Source organism: Tarenaya hassleriana, unplaced genomic scaffold (genome assembly GCF_000463585.1).
Source record: "Tarenaya hassleriana unplaced genomic scaffold, ASM46358v1 Cleome9, whole genome shotgun sequence".
NCBI lineage: Eukaryota > Viridiplantae > Streptophyta > Magnoliopsida > Brassicales > Cleomaceae > Tarenaya > Tarenaya hassleriana.
This window is the reverse complement of record NW_010971389.1, coordinates 4576067-4599643: the sequence shown is the minus strand read 5'-3', so window position 1 is coordinate 4599643 and position 23577 is coordinate 4576067. Positions and strand designations below refer to the sequence as shown.

The window sequence follows — 23577 nt, the reverse complement described above, 5'->3', positions numbered from 1 at the left end:
CTTGGGGAGGATCACCGTTTTTTGATGATCAAAACGGTCTTTTAATTTTAACCAAAGATCTGCAGGATCTTTGATTGTCAAATATTCCTTTTTCAAATCATCATGAAGATGATGTCGCAACAATATCAGTGCCTTCGCCTTATTCTCGTTTGATGCACCCTTTTCTTTAGTGGGATAATGATGGTGTACACCAATTAAGATCATTTTCATTTCCCACCATTCTATGATTTTCTCCCCCTAATGGTGGGAACTCATTTTCATTAAAATGACAATCAGCAAAACGAGCCGTAAAAACATCTCCAGTTTGTGGCTCCAGATATCGTATAATGGATGGCGAATCATATCCAATATATATTCCAAGTCTCCTTTGTGGTCCCATTTTTGTCCGTTGTGGTGGGGAAATCGGGACATATACTGCACATCCGAATATTCTTATATGCGATATATTAGGTTCTTGACCAAATGCTAATTGCAATGGAGAATACTTATGATATGCACTTGGTCTGATACGAATCAATGATGCAGCATGCAAAATAGCATGTCCCCACACAGAAATGGGTAATTTTGTTTTCATTATCAATGGTCTGGCAATCAACTGAAGTCGTTTGATTAATGACTCTGCCAACCCATTCTGTGTATGTACATGTGCAACTGGGTGTTCAACATCAATACCCATTGCTACACAGTAATCATCAAAAGCTTGTGATGTAAATTCTCCAGCATTATCAAGTCTCACTTTCTTGATCGGATACTCTGGGAATTGTGCCCTTAGTTTAATTATTTGAGCTAATAATCGGGCGAATGCCAGATTTCGTGATGATAAAAGACATACATGCGACCATCTGCTTGAAGCATCAATTAATACCATAAAATATCGAAATGGTCCGCATGGTGGATGAATGGGTCCACAGATATCACCATGAATTCTTTCTAAAAATGATGGTAATTCATACCCGATTTTAACTTGTGATGGTCTAATTATTAACTTTCCTTTGGAACATGCATCACAAGAAAACTCATCCGATTGAAAAATCTTCTGGTTTTTCAATGGGTGACCATGAGAATTTTCGATAATTTTTCTCATCATGATAGCACCAGGGTGACCCAATCGATCATGCCAAACTTTGAATGTATCAGTAAACTTCTGGTTTACTATAACATGTGATTCAATCACATTGATATTAGTATAATATAATCCCGAGGATAGAGTGGGTAATTTTTCCAACACATACTTTTGTCCCGAATTAATTGAGGTGATATATAAATATTCAGTATCATCCTCATTCATAGTTTCAATATGATATCCATTTTGTCGGATATCTTTAAAACTCAATAAATTTCTTTGTGACCTTGAGGAAAATAATGCATCTTTTACCGTAAATTTTGTTCCTCCTGGCATAATGAAATCGGCTCTTCCAGAGCCTTCGATTATTTTTGCATTTCCAGATATAGTAGTAACATTTCCTTTGTTTATTCTCAGATTCGAGAAATATTTTCTTTCTTTCAGAATTGTATGTGTTGTAGCACTATCTGCCAAACATATATCTCCTCCTCGGTCCGCAGTTTTGGCCATATTCGTTTTCTATTCAAGAACAAAGCAACATTATAAAAAAAGATAGATTAATAACAGATAATATCAATACTAACTTATAAAGCAGAAATAGTCATACAAGACACAACAACATATCATATTTATACATGAAAATGCATATGCAAATAATATTGATTATATGAAGTAAACAAGTATTTATATAGTTTATTCATAACCAGCACCATCTTCAGGATGGGCAAAAACATCAGCGAGGTCCATGTGTGCAAAGTCTTTAGCACCACTAGCATCATCATCATAGTCACTCATGACATGATTGGTCTCGATGTCTTTTCCTTTTGTTTCTTTAATCGACTTTTGGTAAAGCTCCACCAGGTGTTTAGCAGTGCGACAAGTACGCGACCAATGTCCCGTCATTCCACACCGGTGACATGTACTTTCTTTCATCCTCTTGTTCGGATGACCATGTGCTCCCCCTTTATTATTGTTAAAATTATGATTTTGGGATGAATTTCCTTGATCACCTCCTCTGATCCATCTTCGGCTGGCACCACGACCGCGTCCTCGGCCTCTACCTCGAAAATAACCACGTCCTCGACCATTATAAGACATAGCATTCACTCCGGGGAATGATATTTTTTCTGTAGCATTCGCTTCAGGGAATGGTACAGATCCAGTTGGTCGTGATGCATGGTTTTTCATTAACAGCTCATTATTTTGTTCTGCCAATAGGAGACATGATAAAAGCTCCGAATATTTTGTATACCCCTTTTCTCGATATTGTTGTTGGAGTATAATGTTCGATGCATGCATTGTTGAGAAAGTTTTCTCCAGCATCTCATTTTCGCTGACTGTTTCTCCACATAATTTTAGAATCGATGTGATACGGTACATTGCCGAGTTATATTCGCTGACATTCTTGAAATCTTGAAACCGGAGGTGCATCCATTCATATTTTGCCTTGGGGAGGATCACCGTTTTTTGATGATCAAAACGGTCTTTTAATTTTAACCAAAGATCTGCAGGATCTTTGATTGTCAAATATTCCTTTTTCAAATCATCATGAAGATGATGTCGCAACAATATCAGTGCCTTCGCCTTATTCTCGTTTGATGCACCCTTTTCTTTAATAGTGGTACCAAGACCTTTTGATTCGAGATGCAATTCGGCATCTAACTGCCATGATAAATAATTGTTTCCCGATATGTCGAGGACCTCGAATTCGATTTAAAGTTTTATAAATTTTTTTTATATATCGTTATATTAATTATAAATTATTTATTTCCTCAATAATTAGTTAATTATATATTAGCATTATCAATTAATTTTACAAAATAGTTTAACAATTCGTTTTGATAAATTATTTCATGATATAAATTGTTAAAATCATTTATAAAATTTAAATAAAAAAAAAAAACTCCAACGGCTATAATTAAAAAAAAAAGAAAAAAAAATAAAAGTTGCCGCTAAAATTGCTAAAACAAAGAGAATTTTGATGAAATTCATCTTGAGAATTTTTTTTCGTGGGAGAAGAGAAGAGAATAGGATGATTTGGTGTGAGTTTTTGAGTGAATGGGTGAGTGTATTTATAGGGTAAAATTCACTATTCCTAGCCGTTGGGGAGGAGCCAAAATTTGATTTTTTTTATTTTTTTTTCTTTTTTTTTTAATTATAGCCGTTGGAGTTTTTTTTTTTTATTTAAATTTTATAAATGATTTTAACAATTTATATCATGAAATAATTTATCAAAACGAATTGTTAAACTATTTTGTAAAATTAATTGATAATGCTAATATATAATTAACTAATTATTGAGGAAATAAATAATTTATAATTAATATAACGATATATAAAAAAAAATTTATAAAACTTTAATCGTAAACTTTATTACTAACACATTTTTTTTTGTTCAAAACATTTTCCGTATAAATGACCATCAATATTATATATATGATAATATTTTGCATGGTGAATATTTATAATTTATATAGATTAGATAATATAATTGTTTATATGTGGCGGTATTACCATATGCAGAAGTAAAATAATTTAGACGGCATTGCCGTCCATAAAGAATAAACACAATAGTCTATTAGTAAGTACGGCGGCATAGCCGTCCAATATTAACAATTAAGGCGGCATAGCCGTCCAATAACAGACAAATAATTAAAGCGGTAAAGCAGTCCAAATTAATAATTAAGGCGGCACAGCCGTCCAATAACGAATAAATATTTAAGGCGGCATAGCCGTCCAGATTAACAATTAAGGCGGCAGAGCCGTCCATAAATAGTAATAATAAAGGCGGCATAGCCGTCCATGAATAATAATCGAGGCGGCATAGCCGTCCATAAATTAATTATAAAGAATATCGGTATTCATATATAGCTTGGGGTAATTCCACTCAAGCATCAATGAATACATATATATATATCATAAGATTGAAAATATTTGTATTAAAGATAAGTTATCTTACCTTTAGTTATAGAAGAGCGCTCGTGCTGATAACGTATTATGAATTCGGAGAGATATAAACGACCCGGATATTAGATCGTTTAACTATAACCGAAAAGAGTATTTTGGGAGAATGGAGAAAGATGTATTTCTTATTGATTTCTCTCTTGAAAGTGTACAAATGAAAGAACCCAAATGACCTATTTATAGAAATCCCGAAGTTACTGTTCACGTATACGGTCGGTGTGAACAGTACCGTATATATGAACAGTAAGTCGGTGTGAACAGTAACGGTGGGCTCCACCATAAATATATTTTATTTATAACAAACTAGAGTTTTTTTTGGTTTTTAAGATTCAAAAACTTGGAGAACCACTTTAACGATGATCAATACATTGAATAAGATTATGGTTTTGAGTATGTATGTAAAATATGCACACTGCTTATGTCTAGTTTTACAGTTTCGTATTGATCTTAATTTATCATAATAAGTTAGCATTCCACCTCTGTCCCTTATTTTATTTTTTGGGTAACTGTTACCCCTTTGTTAACTAAATCAATTATGAAATATAAAAAATAAAAAAATAAACATATTTTCGGATATTATTATATAGTTCTTACAAAGGGCATGATTTCTAATTCAAAAAAATGGGGCCAAATTCCAAACTTGGTACACTGAATTTTAAATACAAAGAAAAAAAAATTAGCCCACCTCCCCTTATGATAGAAAAAAAAAACTTTTAAAACGTGGAAATAAATATAATATATTTCGCTTACCTATAAATAGAATCCATAACAAAGTTCCAATTCAAACATATATCACATGAAATTTCTATACTTACCCAATCAAGCTATGGAGCCACAAAAGACCACCTCGTTGGTGTTCAAAGTACATCGCCGGGAGCCTGAGCTGATCTGTCCGGCCAAGCCAACACCACGTGAGCTCAAGATCCTCTCCGGCATTGACCATCAAGACTTTATACGATGCCACCTTCGTATGATCTTTTTCTTCCGACACAACCCTTTGACCAAAGGCAACGGTAATAACAACCACTCCGACCCCGTAGAAGTGATACGCAAAGCCCTAGCCGAAACGCTCGTTTACTATCACCCGTTTGCCGGCCGGCTCCGTGAAGGGCCTGACGGGAGCCTGTCGGTGGACTGCAACGGACGAGGTGCGTTGTTTGTGGAGGCGGATGCTGAAATGGCGCTCGATGAGTTTGGAGATCTCTGCCCTCCTTTTCCTTGTTTGGAGGAGCTTCTGTTTCATGACGAGGGTCCGAGGGGGTTCCTTCACTCTCCCTTGCTTCTTCTTCAGGTTACGTATCGCATGTTGAGAAATTAATTACGGCAATACCTCAAATCTCAAACAACCTTATTAACCATGTTTTAGATAATTATATTCTCAAGTATATTACTGTCTGAAACATTTCATACCGTCCTTACTTCAAAAAGATGCCAATAGAAACTGATTACAAAATAAATATATTATCATTTACTAATTTCCAAGGTTACTAAATATTTTTTTTTTTGCGTGTGTCTAAAACGGTATAGGTTACGCGGTTAAAATGCGGAGGCTTTATCCTCGCATTCAGCTTCAACCATGCCATATGTGACGGTGCCGGTCTAGGAATATTCTTAAGAACACTCGGGGAATTGGCGAATGGTGCAAACGCGCCATCCATCCCACCCGTGTGGGACCGCCACCTCATGGGTCCCACCGCATGCACACGAGGACGTCCACGTGGCTAGTGATACCACTCCACACCACGAATCCGTGGTCCAACGCTCGTTCTTCTTCGGCTCAACGGAGATCTCAGCCATACGTAGACTCGTCCCGTCTGATCTCCATGGCCGCATCACCACCTTCGAACTGTTGGTGTCATTCCTCTGGCGCTGTCGAACCCTCGCCCTGAGACTGCCCCCAGACGCCGAATCGCGTCTCATGATCGCCGTTAACGCACGTCCCCTCCTTCTCCGCAACCGGCCGCTACCGCCGGGATACTACGGGAACGCCGTCGTGTTTCCGGTGGCCATAGCCACCGCCCGAGAACTATCAGAACAGCCTCTAGTATACGCTATAAGACTGCTGCAAGATGCAAAATCCAGCGTGACGGAGGAGTACGTGTGGTCCGTGGCCGGTGGCTTAGGAACAAGAGCTGGGAAACACCTGATCATGTCAGAGACGTTCTTTGTATCCGACACGAGGCGTCTCGGCTTGGACCAGGTCGACCTCGGGTGGGGCCAGCCGGTGTACGGCGGAGTCATGGGGGGCGGTTTGGGGGGATTTGACGGAGCCACTTGGCTCGTACCGTGGAAGAATAAGAATGGTGAGACCGGAACCGTTGTGTCTCTTCTATTGCCGGGGCCGGCAATGGAGAGGTTCGCCGAAGAACTTGCTCTTGTCTTCAACAACGACGGCTGTAGCAACCCTATATGAGATCTTCGCTCTAGAAAAAAATACCGAGAGAAATAAACAATAAAAATTAAATGATGCAGTAATATTTAAGTAACTGAATAAAATATACACGGTCACACACACACACACACATATATATATATATATATATATATATATATATATATATATACACATAGGGTTATTTAAGGTGTCGTTGGTGTAAAAGCCGTAGTAATTGGAGTGGTTGATACTTGGCAATTGTTGAATAAAATTATAATAAAATATACAATGTTGTTTAAACATGATTTATATACTTTTATTTTTGTTTGCTTGTTGTTTTCTCATTCTAGATTTATATAAATTCATCAAATTATTTTGTAAGATGCCCGGCGACGACATTAATAAATGTGATCGGGGTGGATTTATTTGGTTACAGCTAAATCTGGTTTGATTATTTTAGATTTTGAACATTTATAATCAAATGGTTATTTTACATAGACTATTTAAAAAGTATAATTTCTTCTGATTTCTCCGTAAAATTTTTCAAACTATATCAACAATTTTAGAATAAATTTAAATTTTCATGCACGAACATCAAGTTTATTCTTTAACAAAAAAAGTGTATCTATTACTTTTTCATTTGTTTCATATCATACTAAATTTATGGCACTAATATTTCAACATCCAATTAGTAACCATAAATATATAATAATTGAAGTTCTCCACCCCAGGCACCATCTTGGTACAACCTTTAACAAAAAATAAAATAAAATAAAAGAATTGAAATTCTTAACATGTCCATAAACTCCCATTATTCATAAATTTAATATTGATAAATTGATTATCAATGGCGATGAGTTCAAAACTAATTATATATAGGGCCAACAAAATAATAATTGAATCGGCTTGGTTTTCATTAAAGTGGCAAACGGTTTTAACGCAATTGTTTGTGATTTCGTGACCACTGTATGCAATTAGAAAATTGAACGGTTTAATCGCAATCGAGAATCGTCCATACCATAATCGTAATAAAACGTGAAAAATCCAATCGTAATTTTTTATATGCGTTTCGACATACAGCGATTTACGACGTTTAGTAAGAAGACCAAAATACCCTTACATTTATTTTTTTATTAAACTCTGTAGATATATATCCACACAATCATACATATAGATACATATATACATTCAATAACGTATTTTCTATTTTAAATATATTCCCTTTGGCTGCATATATATTTGTTCACGCCTGTGTGTTGGTAGAAAAACATTCGTGGTGTTTAGCATCTGTCCTATCCGAGTTCGAACCTGAAATTTGGGGAAAATCATTCATGGTTTTTCCGATCCTTTAATCACAAAAAAACAATTGATCTCATTTCATATTTCACGGATATAAAACCACTAGAAATATAAAATCCCATATGTCCAAATACACCGCAAGAACCATACATCATCGATTATATAAAATCCTTGCGCGGTTCAAGAGAGGAAACGGCATGGACGAGGCAGTCGAAAAGGGCATCCGGGGCGGAGAAGAAAGCCGAATGATCGCTCTCGTTCAGGACGTAGAACCGAGAGGGAGGCCACATCTTCACCATCCGGTCCTGCCTCACAGGATCGAACAGATTATCCTTCGCCGTCTTTATATACACTCGAGGTATTTTCTCCGCGTCGGTCGACGCAGGGACCTTGCCGAGGCCCTGCAACGCCCTGAACGGAGCCGGCCGTAGTAACTTCGACGCAAGAACAACGTCCTGCGAAATAAAATACATGTATATATGGACCGCCTTTGAATTTGAATTGAATTGAAATGAGATTATATATATATATGTATATATATGTATATATATATATATATATATGTAATGTAAAAGGGTTCTTTTTATTAAAACCTCGAGAGGGCTTTGGTTGTAATAAAAGCGACGTATGTATCGTTTCTTCATGATGATGGCAGTTGGTGGTTTGTCTGCACCTTCGCCATATATGTATTCCCATATTTCTCCTCCATCTTTATTTCTTTGATCTTCTAAAAATGGCTTTTAGAACACACAACACCAACCTTATTGATTAGAGATTCGAAATTTTGTTTACTAGGTGCTTCCATTTTGTTTCGTTCGGGAAAAATTCAGTAAAAATACACGAAATTGTGAAATAAATACATGATTTTTTTTTTTATAAAAAAAAGGTTATGCATGAATATCTCAAAACTATCATATCTCCGCAAACAGAACCGTGGAGTATGTCATCTGATTCTGTCTGATCTAAATTGGCAATTGGATGTTGACATGACTGATCATAGAAAAGATGAGACCCCAGCAAGAAAAAAAAAATAGAAAAAAAAAGAGACCGATATTCACATATATATAGATGTATGCATGTATGTGTAAGAACTCACATATGGAGCAGCCGTGGAAGCCGTACCACCAGGCCGAGTCATATCGGCAGCGGGGCTGACATCCACCAGGCGGAGTCATATCGGCAGCGAGATAGACAGCCATAGAGATCTTGTCGGGGAACTTGCAAAGAGCTTCTGTGACGCTCCCTCCTCCCACACTATGCCCGACCAATATCACCTTTCAAATGTGTGTAACCGCAGATATGTTATAATACCCCTCCGTTTCTAAAAAAAAATATCGTTTTACGGAATATTTTTTGTTACTAATTAGATATCGTTTAAATGTTCTAGGTGATTTTATAAGAAAATTTACAATTCTACCATTAATTACAAAAATTAATTTTAAAAAAAATAATGGAAATGTAATTTAATAAAGATATACATGTCTTTTTTTATATATATTTTCTTAATATTTGTGAAAAAAATCTAAGCTTTTAGAAACGGAGGGAGTCGGAAGAAATTTTTTTTCTGAAATTATCTTTTGTTATGATTATTATTAGTTAGTTGCAACAATCAGAAAAAAATATGTTTTTTGTTACGAACAATACAAATTATTGAATCTAACAAAAAACTAAGACAAAATAATTATTTCTTTTTTGCCGTTACCTTTGGGTTTTTGAATCTAGCAGTTAAAGAAAACAGATTAGTGCAATAACCTTGGAGAGAGGGGGCAAAGCCGACAGGAAGGAGAAGAGAGGTCGATTGTAGTCGTCGGATTCAAAGACGGTGTTGGAGTCGGTGAGGCTGATTCCGGCGCCGGAGAGATCGACGGCGGTAACTTTCCGGCCAGATTTTTCAAGGAGGGTTATGAGTTTGTACCAACACCACCCTCCATGGCTTGCTCCATGCACCAACACAAAGTGCTGTTTCTTCTCTTCATCTCCTCCTTCTGTCCCCTTTGTCCAAAATACTACACACAAACCCCCCAAGAAAAGTTATCAAATAAAAAAAAATGAATTTGTAGGCGCATATATATATATATATATATATATTTGTTGTATGCAGAATGATAAAAATACCTGAAAAAACGAGTATGATGAGAATTAACGATAGCTTTCCCATAGTTACTAGAGAGAGAAAAAAAAACTTTTTTTTTCAATCTCCTTTGGTTTTTTGTCGGGAAAGGGAGGGGGTGAGTAGCTATGAGCACCCGAGATCTTATCCGAAAGGTCCGTGACAATTTTTTTGTTTATTTTCTTCATTGGATTTTCGAAAATATAATAAAAAAATGGGTGAATTCGTCAAAACCGATGAGATTGGTTTGACCCTTTGAAAAAGTATCAATAATTCCAAAATCAATTTCAGTATAAAAATATAAAATATGGATAGTTATAGCAGAGTTATTTATGTTTAGACATTTCTAATATTCCATCCAAACAAACGCAAATGAAATATATGGTCACTTTTGAATTATCTTTTTTTTTCCTCTCTTATAATTTTCTTTAACTATTGAAATATTTATGAAAACATATCGTGTTTAAATATCTGTTTTTTCTACTAAATTCAACACATATTGTCTGTTTGTATATTTTCTTTATTTATTTCTGCCGTTGCTAACATACACACACATATATATATATATATATATATATATATTTCTACCAAACTAATGATTCAAGAATCAGATGGGTCGGATCTAACAAAGCCCATATAAATTTTGGGTTCACAGTAAGATGGATTGGGTTATAAGAAATTGAATTTCACAGAACTGGATTTTTGTTTATAAATAGAAAAAAAAAACTGGATTTTTCAGATGTTATACGCAATGTTCTTGTGTTTCTTGCCATGTGCACAGATTGAGATTCGTCTTAAAACAAAGATGCGAAGAAGATGACACGATGATGTTGGGTATTTATCTTTGTTTGGATCCAAAGAGATTTTTAAAAAAAAAATCACAAATTCATATATATATATATATGAAATAAAAGCGTAGGAATACTTGGGATGGAAGAAATTCTTAAACCCTTGTGCCAGAGTTCCATGTTCTTTCTTTTTCCTGGACTTGTCCATTACTCTTTTCAGTACCAATATTCCAAAACTCGATCCACGAATTTTGCCAATAGTACGAAAAATGTTTGGAATATTTTTGTCCTATGCAAATTTCGGTCTTTAGAATACAAAGATTTAGAGAGAAGCAATACCCATCAACCCTTGAGCTCCAAGAAAAAGATCCATTCTTTTTTTTTTGTATTAATAAATACCCAATTGATAAAATTTTGGACCATGACTTCATTGACCAATAATACTATTGTTCCTGTCATTATTGTTACTCCTGTTTGTTTAATTCAACGTAAAGCTGAAAGAGATAGGAGAAAATGAAAGTGGGGATCGCGGTAGTGTTAATGGTGTCTCTGGTTTTGGGATTCTCGTCGGCGGCCGATTTCAGATGGAGGAAAACGGCGTCGTTTGGTGGATTTTTCGGCAGAGCGCCTTCCTCTATCGTGTTCCCTGTCCATGGGAACGTTTATCCTGTCGGGTACCTTGCAGAAACCCTCATCTCTACTTCCGCGATCATCAGCGGAAAAAAAAACATCGCAAATTTCATCCTCTGCTCCTTTCATGGTGCAGATTTCTCTAATGGGTCTGTTTTTTTTTTTTTTTTTTGGTGGGTTGAGATAGGTATTACAATGTTACAATCAACGTAGGGCAACCATCGAGGCCATATTATCTGGATCTTGATACAGGCAGTGATCTCACATGGCTTCAATGTGATGCTCCTTGTGTTCGTTGCGTTGAGGTAACAAAACATATTCAAGCCGAAATCTCTTTTTCCATTACACAGTTTAAGGAATTGTCCGGAATCAGACATAGTTACAGACATTTTGAACAGAATGTTTTCGAATGTCAATGTGATAAATTCTCAGGCACCTCATCCACTTTATGAGCCGAGCAACGATCTTATTCCCTGCAAGGATCCTCTCTGCAAGGCGCTGCATTCACATGGCGACCAAAGATGTGAGGCGCCTGAGCAGTGTGACTACGAGGTCGAATATGCTGATGGTGGATCTTCTCTCGGTGTTCTTGTTCGAGACGTCTTCTCCTTGAACTACACGAATGGAGCCCGGCTCAATCCTCGTCTTGCCCTCGGGTTTGGGCTTCTCAGAACTCATATCATCTTCTTGACTCCGCATTTTTCCTCTTTTTTTTCGTCTGAATTTCTCGAATGTGTGTGGCAGATGCGGGTACGATCAAATCCCGGGCGGGTCGAGCCATCCTCTTGACGGAGTGCTGGGGCTAGGGAGGGGGAAAGTTAGCATCTTGTCGCAACTTCACGGCCAGGGCTATGTCAGAAACGTTATCGGTCACTGCTTAAGCAGTTTAGGCGGAGGGTTTCTCTTCTTTGGGAGCGATCTTTTCGATTCTTCGAGGGTCTCTTGGACACCGATGTCACGCGAGCACTCGTAAATTCACCATTCTATACCATGTTTGAATGTCCTATATAGCTTGATACCACCTTCCATGTTCATGTCAGGAAACATTACTCTCCTGGCCCGGGAGGAGAGCTTCTTTTCGGGGGTAAAACTACCGGGTTAAAGAATCTGCTCGTAGTCTTTGACAGTGGCAGTTCTTACACATACTTCAACTCGAAGGCATACCAGGCCGTGACGTATCTGGTCAGTGTTTCTGAGAAACATTTACTTATGTAATGAACGTTTTAGCTTGTGTACTGTCCGGTTATATAGAAAATTGTTGTCGGCATTTGGGTTTGCAGCTAAGGAGAGAACTGAGCGGAAAACCGTTGACAGAAGCAAGGGACGATCATACGCTCCCTCTGTGCTGGCAAGGCCGTAGACGGTTCTCGAGCATTGGCGAAGTCAAGAAGTACTTCAAGCCTCTGTCCTTCAGCTTCAAAACTGGATGGAGGTCCAAATCTCTCTTTGAGATTCCCCCTGAAGCTTACCTCATCATTTCTGTAAGCACTTTCCCTCTTTCAGTACTCGGTTTCTGCATTATCGCCGTCAAATCTCGGGTAAAACCATTCGAATTTCGGCTTCAGATGAAGGGAAACGTGTGCCTGGGAATCTTGAATGGCACAGAAATAGGTCTCCAAAACCTAAACCTCATCGGAGGTAAGAATATTTCCAGTTTTCAGTACACAAATCTCCGGGTTTTCCGAGTTAAACTCGTTCCTTTTTTCCCCGGCAGATGTATCGATGCAGGATCAGATGGTGATCTACGACAACGAGAAACAGTCCATCGGTTGGATGCCCGCGAATTGCAACGATATTGCCTCGTTAAAATCTTCAGAAGCTTACGGATACTGAAGAAACTACAAAAAAATATCTGTGTAGATTGTGTAAGCCTTAGTAGATAGATATATCTCTATTCCCTCCATACAGGCCTGAGAAAATATGGTAGAGAGAAAGTAGAATATGTAATGTACATTTTCACTACATGAATTAAGAAATCTCTCTCTCTCTCTCAGTCATGAATCTCCTGTAAAGATCTGCAATATCCGACCGGACAACTGAGCAGCAGCGCCTTCGGTATCGGTTTCGGTTAACCGAACAAGATGCTGAACCACAATTACGAACAATAACAGGATTGTTTCAAAAGGGCTTGAGCAGATCCATGAACACGTCTTGGAAATGTTGGAACTGGTCGGTACGGTGTCCGACATGGTTATTACCAAAAGGGTCATCTCGTAAGCAATCGAGGCCGCCGAAATAAATACACGATCCATCCAACGCATTGCCCTCTGATCCTCTCCACTTCAGATCACTCTGCACTTCCATTTCGCACGTTAACTCCGACGACGACACGTGCTCGGTTACGTCAGTACACGACACATCGTTGTTCGTCTTCGTATCCCCGTCCTTCTCGGGCACATCGTCTGGACAATAACACTTCTCGATCGCGCCTTTCTTGTTGTACAAACGACATAACACCCAATCATCCAGCTGAAAAACCCAGATTTCAAAACCAAAGGTCAAGAAACACAAGCCAAGATCGGGAAACGAATCAAGGAAAGATAAAAGATTCAATCTTTTTGTATACCCTCAGAGCGTTGTTCTTGTTGGGAAGGGAGCGGTCGACGTTGGCGAGGCGGTACTCGTGCATGATCCAATTGGTTTTGATGCCTTTGGGAGGTTTGCCGGCGTAGAACACGAGAGCCTTCTTGATGGCCAGCGGCTTCGGATTGCCGACGGGCTTGTCGGCGCCGGTGGCCTTCCAGTATCCTCTTCCCGCCACCCGGTTCGGCCTCGACCCGTTCGGATATTTCCGATCCCTCGGAGAGAAAAAGTACCATTCTTTTTCGCCATACGACGCTAAATCTGTGATGCAGAAAGTACAATAAAAACGACAGGTTCATTGTTGATGACTTGATGTCAAGAAAGACATAACCGCCTTTCTTTTCAGAATGTAATTTTTTACTCCAAAAAAACCTTGATTTGTTTTTTTTAATTTTTAATTTTTTTTTATATTTTAACTAAATAAAAACAGATAAATTAATAAAAAATTAGCGTTTTTGTAAAGAAATTCATCTCAAACCCGGTTATAACGATATGAAATCAAATCACTCCTACTCAACTGAAACCGATACAATACAATTCGGACCGAACTCAAAAAAAAAAAAAAAAAAGTTGATGAGAGTTGGACTAACCGTGTCGGAAATGAAACCGAATTTTACTCTATTTTTGGTACGGTTCGACGCCGGTGCCCTTCCAGTATCCTCTTCCCGCCACCCGGTTCGGCCTCGACCCGTTCGGATATTTCCGATCCCTCGGAGAGAAAAAGTACCATTCTTTTTCGCCATACGACGCTAAATCTGTGATGCAGAAAGTACAATAAAAACGACAGGTTCATTGTTGATGACTTGATGTCAAGAAAGACATAACCGCCTTTCTTTTCAGAATGTAATTTTTTACTCCAAAAAAACCTTGATTTGTTTTTTTTAATTTTTAATTTTTTTTTATATTTTAACTAAATAAAAACAGATAAATTAATAAAAAATTAGCGTTTTTGTAAAGAAATTCATCTCAAACCCGGTTATAACGATATGAAATCAAATCACTCCTACTCAACTGAAACCGATACAATACAATTCGGACCGAACTCAAAAAAAAAAAAAAAACAAGTTGATGAGAGTTGGACTAACCGTGTCGGAAATGAAACCGAATTTTACTCTATTTTTGGTACGGTTCGATTCGCTTAGCATTTTAAATACATATTATCAAATAATCCCTTGCATCGAACATTCATTCATATGGCGAAAATGTTAAACAAACCCATCCAGTGTTTTGAGAGTGTAAAGAGATACCCGGAAGCTGCCAGGGATCGTACTTGTAGAGATCGATATCGGCGATGACCGGAGCGGAGATGTGTTCTCCGGCGCATTTCCGGCATAGGTAGTGATCCACGAGCTCCTCGTCCGTCGGATGGAATCGGAATCCCGGCGGCAATTCCATCTTTATTAATTCCACCGGAAAAATACCAAATCAAGTTCCGGGAGAGGAAATGAAGGAACGAACAGAGGGAGACTGCAAACCTTATATATATACATATGAGAGAGAGAGAGAGAGAGAGAGAGAGAGAGAGGGGGTATCTGGACCAGCCACAAACATGGGAATGGGACGTTTGGGACAGAGAACCTGGTCTTTATTTTTAGATCTTTGAAATTGCAAATATGGTCCCTATACTACTATTGTTTTTCAAAATAAAACCCTTATTTTACGCGATAGATATTTAAAGAAAAAATAAGAAACAAAAGTTATAATTCCTACTCATACACTGTTCTTATCTAATGATCATTAGAAAAATAAAATCTAATATGTATGAATAGTTCATTTGTCTGTACATTTTAAATTTATCGATTCATGATATTAGAGACCTTAATCTATTTTGGAAATCCAAATAGTCTATAAAAATATATAATATTGTATTATATGTGTATGGTTTTAAAAAAATAGTAATGTCTATTTTCACCAATATTGTTGTTTATATTCCATTTTACCTGAAAATAAAAAAAAATGCATATTTCTACCTTTTCATCTGTTATCAGGTTTTCCTCTGCGTGCAGGCGGCAGATGGGACTTTATGACAAAATTTTAAAATAATACAATGTTATTAGAATAAAACAAAAAATGAAGGACCTTTTAGCAAAGTTTCATTTGAAATAATATTCAAAGATGACTGCAGTATGTCAGAGTACACGTGTACCGCTAATAGTGGAGCGCTGGTCATGCGCCGCATATAAGACGATATGGTACGTATCATTCTTATTTGGTACGCTGGAATTCCGATTCGATCTATATATATTTTCGAAAATCTAATTATTTCAATTACTTGTATTGGATTTGAATAGTGAAAATAAAATATTTATGAATTTGAATTTAGATTTTATTTTATTTCAAAAAATGTTTTACCTATAAATATTCAATCATATATTAATTTTTCTAATTTATATTATAGAGTTATATATATATATATTCATGAAATTATCTATAAAAATTATCATTAATCTTGGTTATAGAATTGTTATTAAAATTAATGATAAAATCGTCAGAATTCAGACTCTAATAAAAGTTTCTAAAAATAATTTATGATGCTTGAAATTCGCAACAACAGAAAAATTATCTAAATAATAATTTTTTATAACCAAAAAAAAAAAGTCTGCCATGGGCCATACCAGCCTACCAGGAGATGGCACTGGAAGTTTGACTGTTTGCAAAATAAAATGTAACCAAGTTTGTCCAAATCTATTAGTAATAAATATCATTCTGGTTTTATGGTTAATAACAGGGCCGTCTAATAGGGTGTGCAAGTGGTGCCATGGCACAAGGCCCCCAATTTTTTAGGGCCTCATTTTTTAAAAAAAAATTATTTTTAAAATTTGATAATTATATGGGTTTTAAATAAAAAGATAAAATTTATTATAAAAAAAATATAAAAAAGTTAAAATCTGATTAAATTACGGTAGATTTATTTTATTTTATAGTAATCTTAAATTTTTTGAAAAATTTGAAACAAAATAAAAATATAATTTGATAACAAATATAAATAATTTTTAATCAATATATATTTTAGAAAAACATTAAACAAATTAGTATATAAGAATATTTCAATCAAAAAAATTATAAACAAAGTTAATTTTAATTTTTCTTATTAGTATATAAGAGTATTTCAATAAAAAAATTATAAAATACGTTAATTTTAATTTATAAATATATATATATATGTAAATCATTTACATATATTGAACAGGGCCTCCCGTAACTTTGAGACGGTCCAATATAATTAAACTTAGTGTAACAAGGTAATTTTAATATTTATAAGGGATCAATATTAATTGCTTTAAACATCGAACTAAAAACATTATTATCATCATATATTGGTTTAAATCTGGATAATAAATTAAAATGTGAAAAAAAAATCCTAACTTTGATGGTTTGGTGGTAAGAGATCATGAAAAATATGTTTTTATTTTATATTTCAATAAAAAAAAATATAAAATAAGTTAATTTTAATTTATAAATAAATATATATATATATATATATATATATCTCTATTACATATATTGAACAGGGCCTCCTCTAACTTTGAGACGGCCCTGGTTAATAACTAAACATGATGAAGATTAATGGTCATTCTATGATATTAAAACATACCCACGTGTATGTATTTATACTCGCGCATATATATATATATATATACGTGATCGTTACATACAATTAACAATACTTTAGCTCTAATGACTGAGGCTGCCCAAAGAAAGTAATCAATGAAAACGACAAAAAAAACTATCAATGAAAAAAATAACTAGAAAATTTGACGGCAAAGGAATATAATCTTGATATTATTTTGAATTCGAGTCAAATAAAAAAAGGCAATATATAATTATTTAGTTGCTATATTTGAAAACTTGGACTATGATTTGGTCACTGCTTCCGTCAGCTGTTTTGGACGTTAGCAGGGAAAGTTGGTCGAACGAATCGTCTCGTCTTGGTATTGTTTTCTTGCGCATTTTTTTACCAGCGTAAATTTTTTTTTTTTTTTTTTTGGTATGAATTTTTACCAGCGTAACTTGTTATCTATATTCTTATTTTTTATTTATAAACGATATATTCTACCATCTAAAAATATTGTGATATGTTGTAAAAGACACTAAAACATCACATTCGATTATCTCAAATTCGATAAACTCGTCTACTGGTTTGCGGGTATTACTATTGTTGAAGTAAAACCCTCTAACTCGGTTGGAGACTTCACCGTTTAGGGTTTGAATAATAAATTTCCAGCAGAGAAAAGAGGGTGACGAAGAGAGTAGCAGATGGACGCGACGAAGGTGATCGGAGACGGCGAAGCCGACGATCGGAGTTTGAATCGCAGAGGAGTTTCCAGGTTGTATCGTTTCTCTTCTTGTCTTGGTTGTTCTCTCTTTCGATTTCTTTCTCGGAGTTGAACCGTCGAGCCTCGGGATTGTCGAGGTCGCCGGAGTTCGCTACGAACGGTGGTTCATAGTGTATTGTCGATAGGCACCGTGACAGTGACCGGGGACGCCATGCACGTGATGGGTCCGTTCTTGGGTCGAGACGATGTAGGGGCTTGTTCGATGAAGCGGATAGGCGAGGCGATAGACGAATACGTAAACGGGCGGAGGATGAGACTCTCGGCCTATCGACGCAGACTTATCTGACGGGTCATCTCCTGCACGCTTCTTCCCGGGCCGTGAGGCTTAATGCTTCTCGTGTTATTGACGGTTTTGTTCGGAAGCGGACAAGATCGTCACACACGGTACGATGTCGGACATCTCTAGTTAATTTTATTGCAAAAGTAGATTGCTTTCGAACAAAATAATAGCCAAGTTGTTCTGATTTTTTTTTAGTTTTATCCTTTTGGTAACTGTTGTGTACGATGAGATATTTGTCGGAGTTAAAAACATGTAATGAACCGATTTGTAGAGTGACACGTGTTTTTTTTAATGGTAAGAACCAACACAAAATCTCCCACGAGATGGGAAAATTCATGGGCTTTCCTCAAAAAGGGTGTAATCCAAAATTTTGGGCTTTTTTTTGGGTTCGTTTTTACGATTATGGGTCTACAAAATATAGATATATATAGTTGTACTCTGTAATAATATGTATAATTAATATGTGACACTGACATTTTTTTTCAATATTTAATTAACATCAATTAATTTTTTTTTCGTCTTTTCTACAGACAACATCCCTATAGAGGACAAACATTCTACATTATGATATAAGTTTTCTATCAGATTTTATAACATAATCGGCATAAGAATTCAAGTGGTGTTGTGCTCTCCAGTGATTCCATTTTTTAAATATTAAATCACAATATGGGTTATATTCTTAAACAACGAAATAATGATCACAATAGAGACAACACAGAAAAGAAGATAAATAAAAAATGACCAAGATGACTTGCGACGACTAAGAGGAAAGAACATAAGAAAGTGGCGAGAAGATACGCTGTATTGAAGAATTCAGACCAAATCTCATAAACTGGATCCGAGAAGAGCTCCACTTCACTTCGGAAGCCAAAACCCAGAAATCATGGAAGTTTCCAACGAGAGCTGCAGATTCGAGACGAGCGAAACGTTGGCGGCGTTTGTGGCGTCAACGCCGTTGCTGTCCGAATCTTGGAAGCTCTGTAACGCGGCTAACGCCGAAGGGAACATCCTAACGCAACACGGTGGTGGGATTTGGTACGTAGCGTTGCCGGCGGTGAATAAGCTGCCGTCGGGGGAGTTTGTGGAGTTAGAAGCCGCCGGAGAAGGGCTTTTCTCCGCCCTCCGGCGAACGTCCGCCGCCGGAGAGCCGCCGCAGATGGTGGATTCTGAGATGCTCTCTCTCTTCTCGTCCATGTTCTCACTCATTCACCCACAGGTTCGTTTCTCATTCTTTCCTTTATTTTTTTTTAATAACAAAAGGAATTTCGGTCCGATACATTTCTTTCTTTCATGACTTGTGGCTCGCATTTGATGAAAAAAGAATGAAAGAAAAAAGATGATGACGAAATTGAAATGGTTTAGAGTTTTTTTTTCTTCCGGATTTTAGAATTAAAAAATAAAAAAAAAATCTAGTCAAGATTTTATATATTGTTTTTTTTAAATCCGATAAATTATGTCATTGAAAAAATCTAAGTAAAAACCACAAATATATTTTTTTTATATTTTATATTTTTTAAAAATATCAGAATTCTGAAACTTAAAACCAAAATCTAAAATTAAAAATTCGAAAGAAAAAATCTATCTCCATCCATAAATTTAGTTGTGTCGGTGAATTTTTCAATCTATAATTGCGTGTTTTAGATTATATTTTTCAGAGTGTGCGCGCTTAATTTTCAATGTGTTTCAAAGTATATTTTTTTTTCATTGAATGAATTTTGAGAACCCAAGATATTTTATGGAATCATAATTTTTTTTTACAAAAATTCGTACGATTAGGCTTAAATTATTGGTTATGATGAGATGTTACATTATTGCTTCCCCACCACCCACTATAATAATGAAAAAATATGCCCTCTCCCTATCTATATTGCTTGTGTGTGTCTCTATACAATTATACATGCCTATGTATATAAAATATATTACATATTTTCTATAAAGTGGTGCTTTTGGAAATAGAAAGATGACCAAAACAATTAATTATTATTATTTTTTTGGTAAAGAAAAAAATTAATTATTTTAAAGTGGGTTTGCATCATTAACGCCCTTTGGATCGGATGAGTGGACGTAGAGCAATTAATCAAATGATTAATGGTTAAACCGGCATGCTTTTGTGGTAGGTTTAGTTAGATTAGCGAATTGTTATATTCCGGCATCTTATATATTGACGGATAATATTAGAATATGACCCATCGTTATAAATCTTTTGATCATCTCCTTTTTCTATCATATAAATATTTTTCGTTTTTTCTCCAACCTTTTTTCGCATTAATTTCAAGGATATAAAATTGATTACCTGTCCATAAACCAAAGTTCTGTAAAAAAAAAATAGATTCGATCCGTTACGAGCTATAAGCCGAATCTCATAATTTTTTCATTTCACAAGTAGATCCCCATATAAGAACCTTCCCATTTATACAGGAATTTTGATTACAGTTCATTTACATGAAAACTTTAGTATAAATAAATTACGTAACATTACTGCATGATGCAGATAATGGGATGCATGGAAGGAAGAAAGCTGGTGTTAACCGGACATTCAGGCGGAGGGGCAATGGCCTCTCTCACTGCCCTTTGGCTCCTCTCTTATCTTCAGTCACTCTCATCCTCTTCCCTCCACGTCCTCTGCATCACCTTTGGCTCTCCCTTACTCGTAAACCGGTCCCTCTCCACCGTTATTACCCGGTTACGCTTTAACCGGAACTTCTGCCACGTGGCCTCCACCCGGGACATCGTACCGAGGTTTCTCCTGTCCCCTCACTCTCCCGAGATCGCCCGTCTAATATCCTCATCCCTCCACTTGCAAAATGCTTCATCACCGGAGGGGTCCGGAAGAGGGGAGTTCTGGCCATTCGGAAGCTATCTCTTCTGTTCGGAGGAGGGAGGTGTCTGTATAGACGATTCTGAATTGGTCTGTAGAATGCTTGTGATGCTAAACGCGAGGACGACGGGGGCCTTGGAGATGGAGGATCATCTCAAGTATGGAAACTACGTAGAGATTCTCTCTCAGCAGTTTCTCAAGGCGAGGAGCTTCAATGGCGGAAATGTCTCTGAGTCAAGCTATCATGCAGGTGTCGCATTGGCGGTTGAAGCTATGGGGATATCTCATGAGGTATATATGATCTTTTTCCTTCGCTATATATGCGTATGATCATGTTAAGAAATGTTCTTTCATGTCCTTGGAAACTGGTTCTTGGTTCTGGAAACTAGTATACTTCAATGGAGAAATGTGTCGTTATGAACACAACTGCAGGAACCAGCTGCAGCAGAAGCAAGGGGATGCATAGAAACAGCGAGAAGAATCAGCCAGGCGCCAATCCTGAAATCCACTGAGATCTCCAATGATCTCGGCCGTTTTTTACGCTGCAGACTGGAGATTCAATGGTACAAGGAACGTTGCGACGCATCAACAGAGCAACTCGGGTACTACGATTTCTTCAAGCGAGGGACGATGAGGAGCAACTCCAGGATCAACATGAACCGAGTCAAGCTGGCGAAATTCTGGGACGGCGTCATAGAAATGATCGAAAAGAACGAGCTTCCTTTCGATTTCCATCTCAGGGCGAAATGGTTATACGCTTCACAGTTCTACCAGCTCTTAGCCGAGCCACTCGACATTGCCTACTTCTACAAGAACAGGAAGCCGGAGGAGAGAGGCAACCATTACCTGATGCAGGGAAACAGACCAAAGAGGTACGTGGCGTTTGATAATTGGTGGAGAGAACGCCCGGAGTCGCACAAGAAGAAGTACGAGAGGACGAGGTACGCCAGCTCTACGCAGGATACGTGCTTCTGGGCCAAGCTGGAAGAAGCGATAGAGAATCTAGATGACGTCAGGACGGAGACTGATGGCTGCAAACGATCGATCTTGTGGGAAAAGGTGGTAGCTTTCGAAAGATACGCCGATGAACTGGTGAGGAAGAAGGACGTCTCGATCGATGTTCTGGCGAGGAACTCGAGTTACAGTAAATGGGTCGAGGCTCTGAGGGAGTTCAAGTCGCAGATGTCTCCTGACTCTATGGAGACAATGTAAACTTGTCAGTTTTTTATCATCCGACAAATCTCCACAGATGTTAGATGTGTTTGCTGAAGTGATCGTATATATGTATCTGCGACTGTAATAAAAAGGAGAATCTGCAAATGGAAATATCCTTTAGTATATTATGTTGAATTATTTTCTGAAATTTTTGTATAACATTTTTAAAATGTGTACACATAATGCGTGTTCGACCGTTGCTTTCTTCCCACGTCACATGCTTTGTGATAAACATACACATTCATGTTCTTCTCTGTTTCTGAAAAAGAGAGCCATGTAAACATAAGTCGGAAATCTCGGGCTAAGATTCTGGGATGGTGCCATAAAAATATACATGCTTTTTATATATATATATATATATATATAAATATTGAAGCACGATAAACTCCCAAATTATAAATGAAATTACCATTCAAATAGATAACGAAGTTTTATTTCCAAGTTTGAGAACGAAATATATTTATAGCAATGCTTTTATTTCCTTGTAATTTTTTTCTACAAAATATAAATATATAAACAAAGTAAAATTAACAAAATTTATAAAAATAAAAATATCTACAAAAATAGACAACCTATATAATTATATATATCTATCAGTTATAAAAATCATTTTTGGTAGATAATATTTTTTTTTTCTGGATTTTCTCTTTAAAATAAATAAAAATAAATTAGAGGGATGGAGTTTATATAGTAAAGATTAAATTGATTTTTTTTTCAAATAATTCATAGAAATATGGATTTAATTGAATTTGGAGAAAGAATTTTATAGCAAAGTGCTACAAAACTGTGTTACTAGGTTTGTATATATCTGTTCTGATTCGATTTATCAAAGCAATTTATTTTTAATTTGTGTACATTTGCGTATATAATGATTCAAGTGAAATAATTTGTTGATTTGCGGTTAGTTATTTGTTGCACTAAATTTGCATGATTACGCTTATTTTTTTTCTTCTATTTCTTTAGTTTTATGGTTTATAGTGTAATATAAACCCAGCTATATATATATATATATATATATATCAAAGAAATATCAATAAAAGTTCAAAAAAAAAATAATAAAAAAGTAATTATGCCATTTAATTGGAAGTTCAAAAGGAATATTGTGTTTCCTTTTTC

The 23577-nt window shown here is 36.3% G+C and overlaps 4 protein-coding genes and 1 pseudogene across 6 annotated transcripts; 3 read left to right on the top strand and 2 right to left on the bottom strand.

Annotated features, from left to right (window-relative positions):
- Positions 1-4853: 4853 nt before the first annotated feature.
- Positions 4854-6440, top strand: LOC104804564 (annotated as a pseudogene).
- Positions 6441-7748: 1308 nt separating this feature from the next.
- LOC104804464 (pheophorbidase) lies at positions 7749-9950 on the bottom strand. 3 transcript variants are annotated; one of them, XM_010528774.2, is made up of 6 exons: positions 9816-9946; positions 9453-9706; positions 8886-8974; positions 8797-8848; positions 8294-8437; positions 7749-8155 (listed from the first exon to the last, which is right to left on the bottom strand). In XM_010528774.2, exons 1-6 carry the CDS (start codon positions 9856-9858, stop codon positions 7859-7861), a joined length of 879 nt encoding a protein of 292 aa, XP_010527076.1. In that variant the 5' UTR covers positions 9859-9946; the 3' UTR covers positions 7749-7858. The 3 variants fall into 3 exon arrangements, with proteins under 3 accessions (XP_010527076.1, XP_010527077.1, XP_010527079.1); XM_010528775.2 differs by lacking the exon at positions 8294-8437 and having other exon boundaries at positions 9816-9950; XM_010528777.1 differs by having other exon boundaries at positions 8294-8424; positions 8848-8974; positions 9816-9947.
- A 1082-nt stretch (positions 9951-11032) lies between these two features.
- LOC104804462 (aspartic proteinase Asp1-like) lies at positions 11033-13221 on the top strand. The gene is made up of 8 exons (XM_010528772.1): positions 11033-11272; positions 11416-11533; positions 11661-11884; positions 11973-12197; positions 12269-12410; positions 12509-12709; positions 12794-12866; positions 12943-13221. Exons 1-8 carry the CDS (start codon positions 11112-11114, stop codon positions 13059-13061), a joined length of 1263 nt encoding a protein of 420 aa, XP_010527074.1. The 5' UTR covers positions 11033-11111; the 3' UTR covers positions 13062-13221.
- Positions 13093-15206, bottom strand: LOC104804463 (protein ATAF2-like). Its single transcript, XM_010528773.2, has 4 exons — positions 15059-15206; positions 14443-14566; positions 13795-14104; positions 13093-13697 (listed from the first exon to the last, which is right to left on the bottom strand). Exons 1-4 carry the CDS (start codon positions 15204-15206, stop codon positions 13347-13349), a joined length of 933 nt encoding a protein of 310 aa, XP_010527075.2. The 3' UTR covers positions 13093-13346.
- A 3846-nt stretch (positions 15207-19052) lies between these two features.
- On the top strand, positions 19053-22586 carry LOC104804461 (lipase-like PAD4). Its single transcript, XM_010528771.2, has 3 exons — positions 19053-19644; positions 20920-21537; positions 21679-22586. The coding sequence occupies exons 1-3, from the start codon at positions 19312-19314 to the stop codon at positions 22456-22458; spliced, it is 1731 nt and encodes a 576-aa protein (XP_010527073.1). The 5' UTR covers positions 19053-19311; the 3' UTR covers positions 22459-22586.
- Positions 22587-23577: the final 991 nt, after the last annotated feature.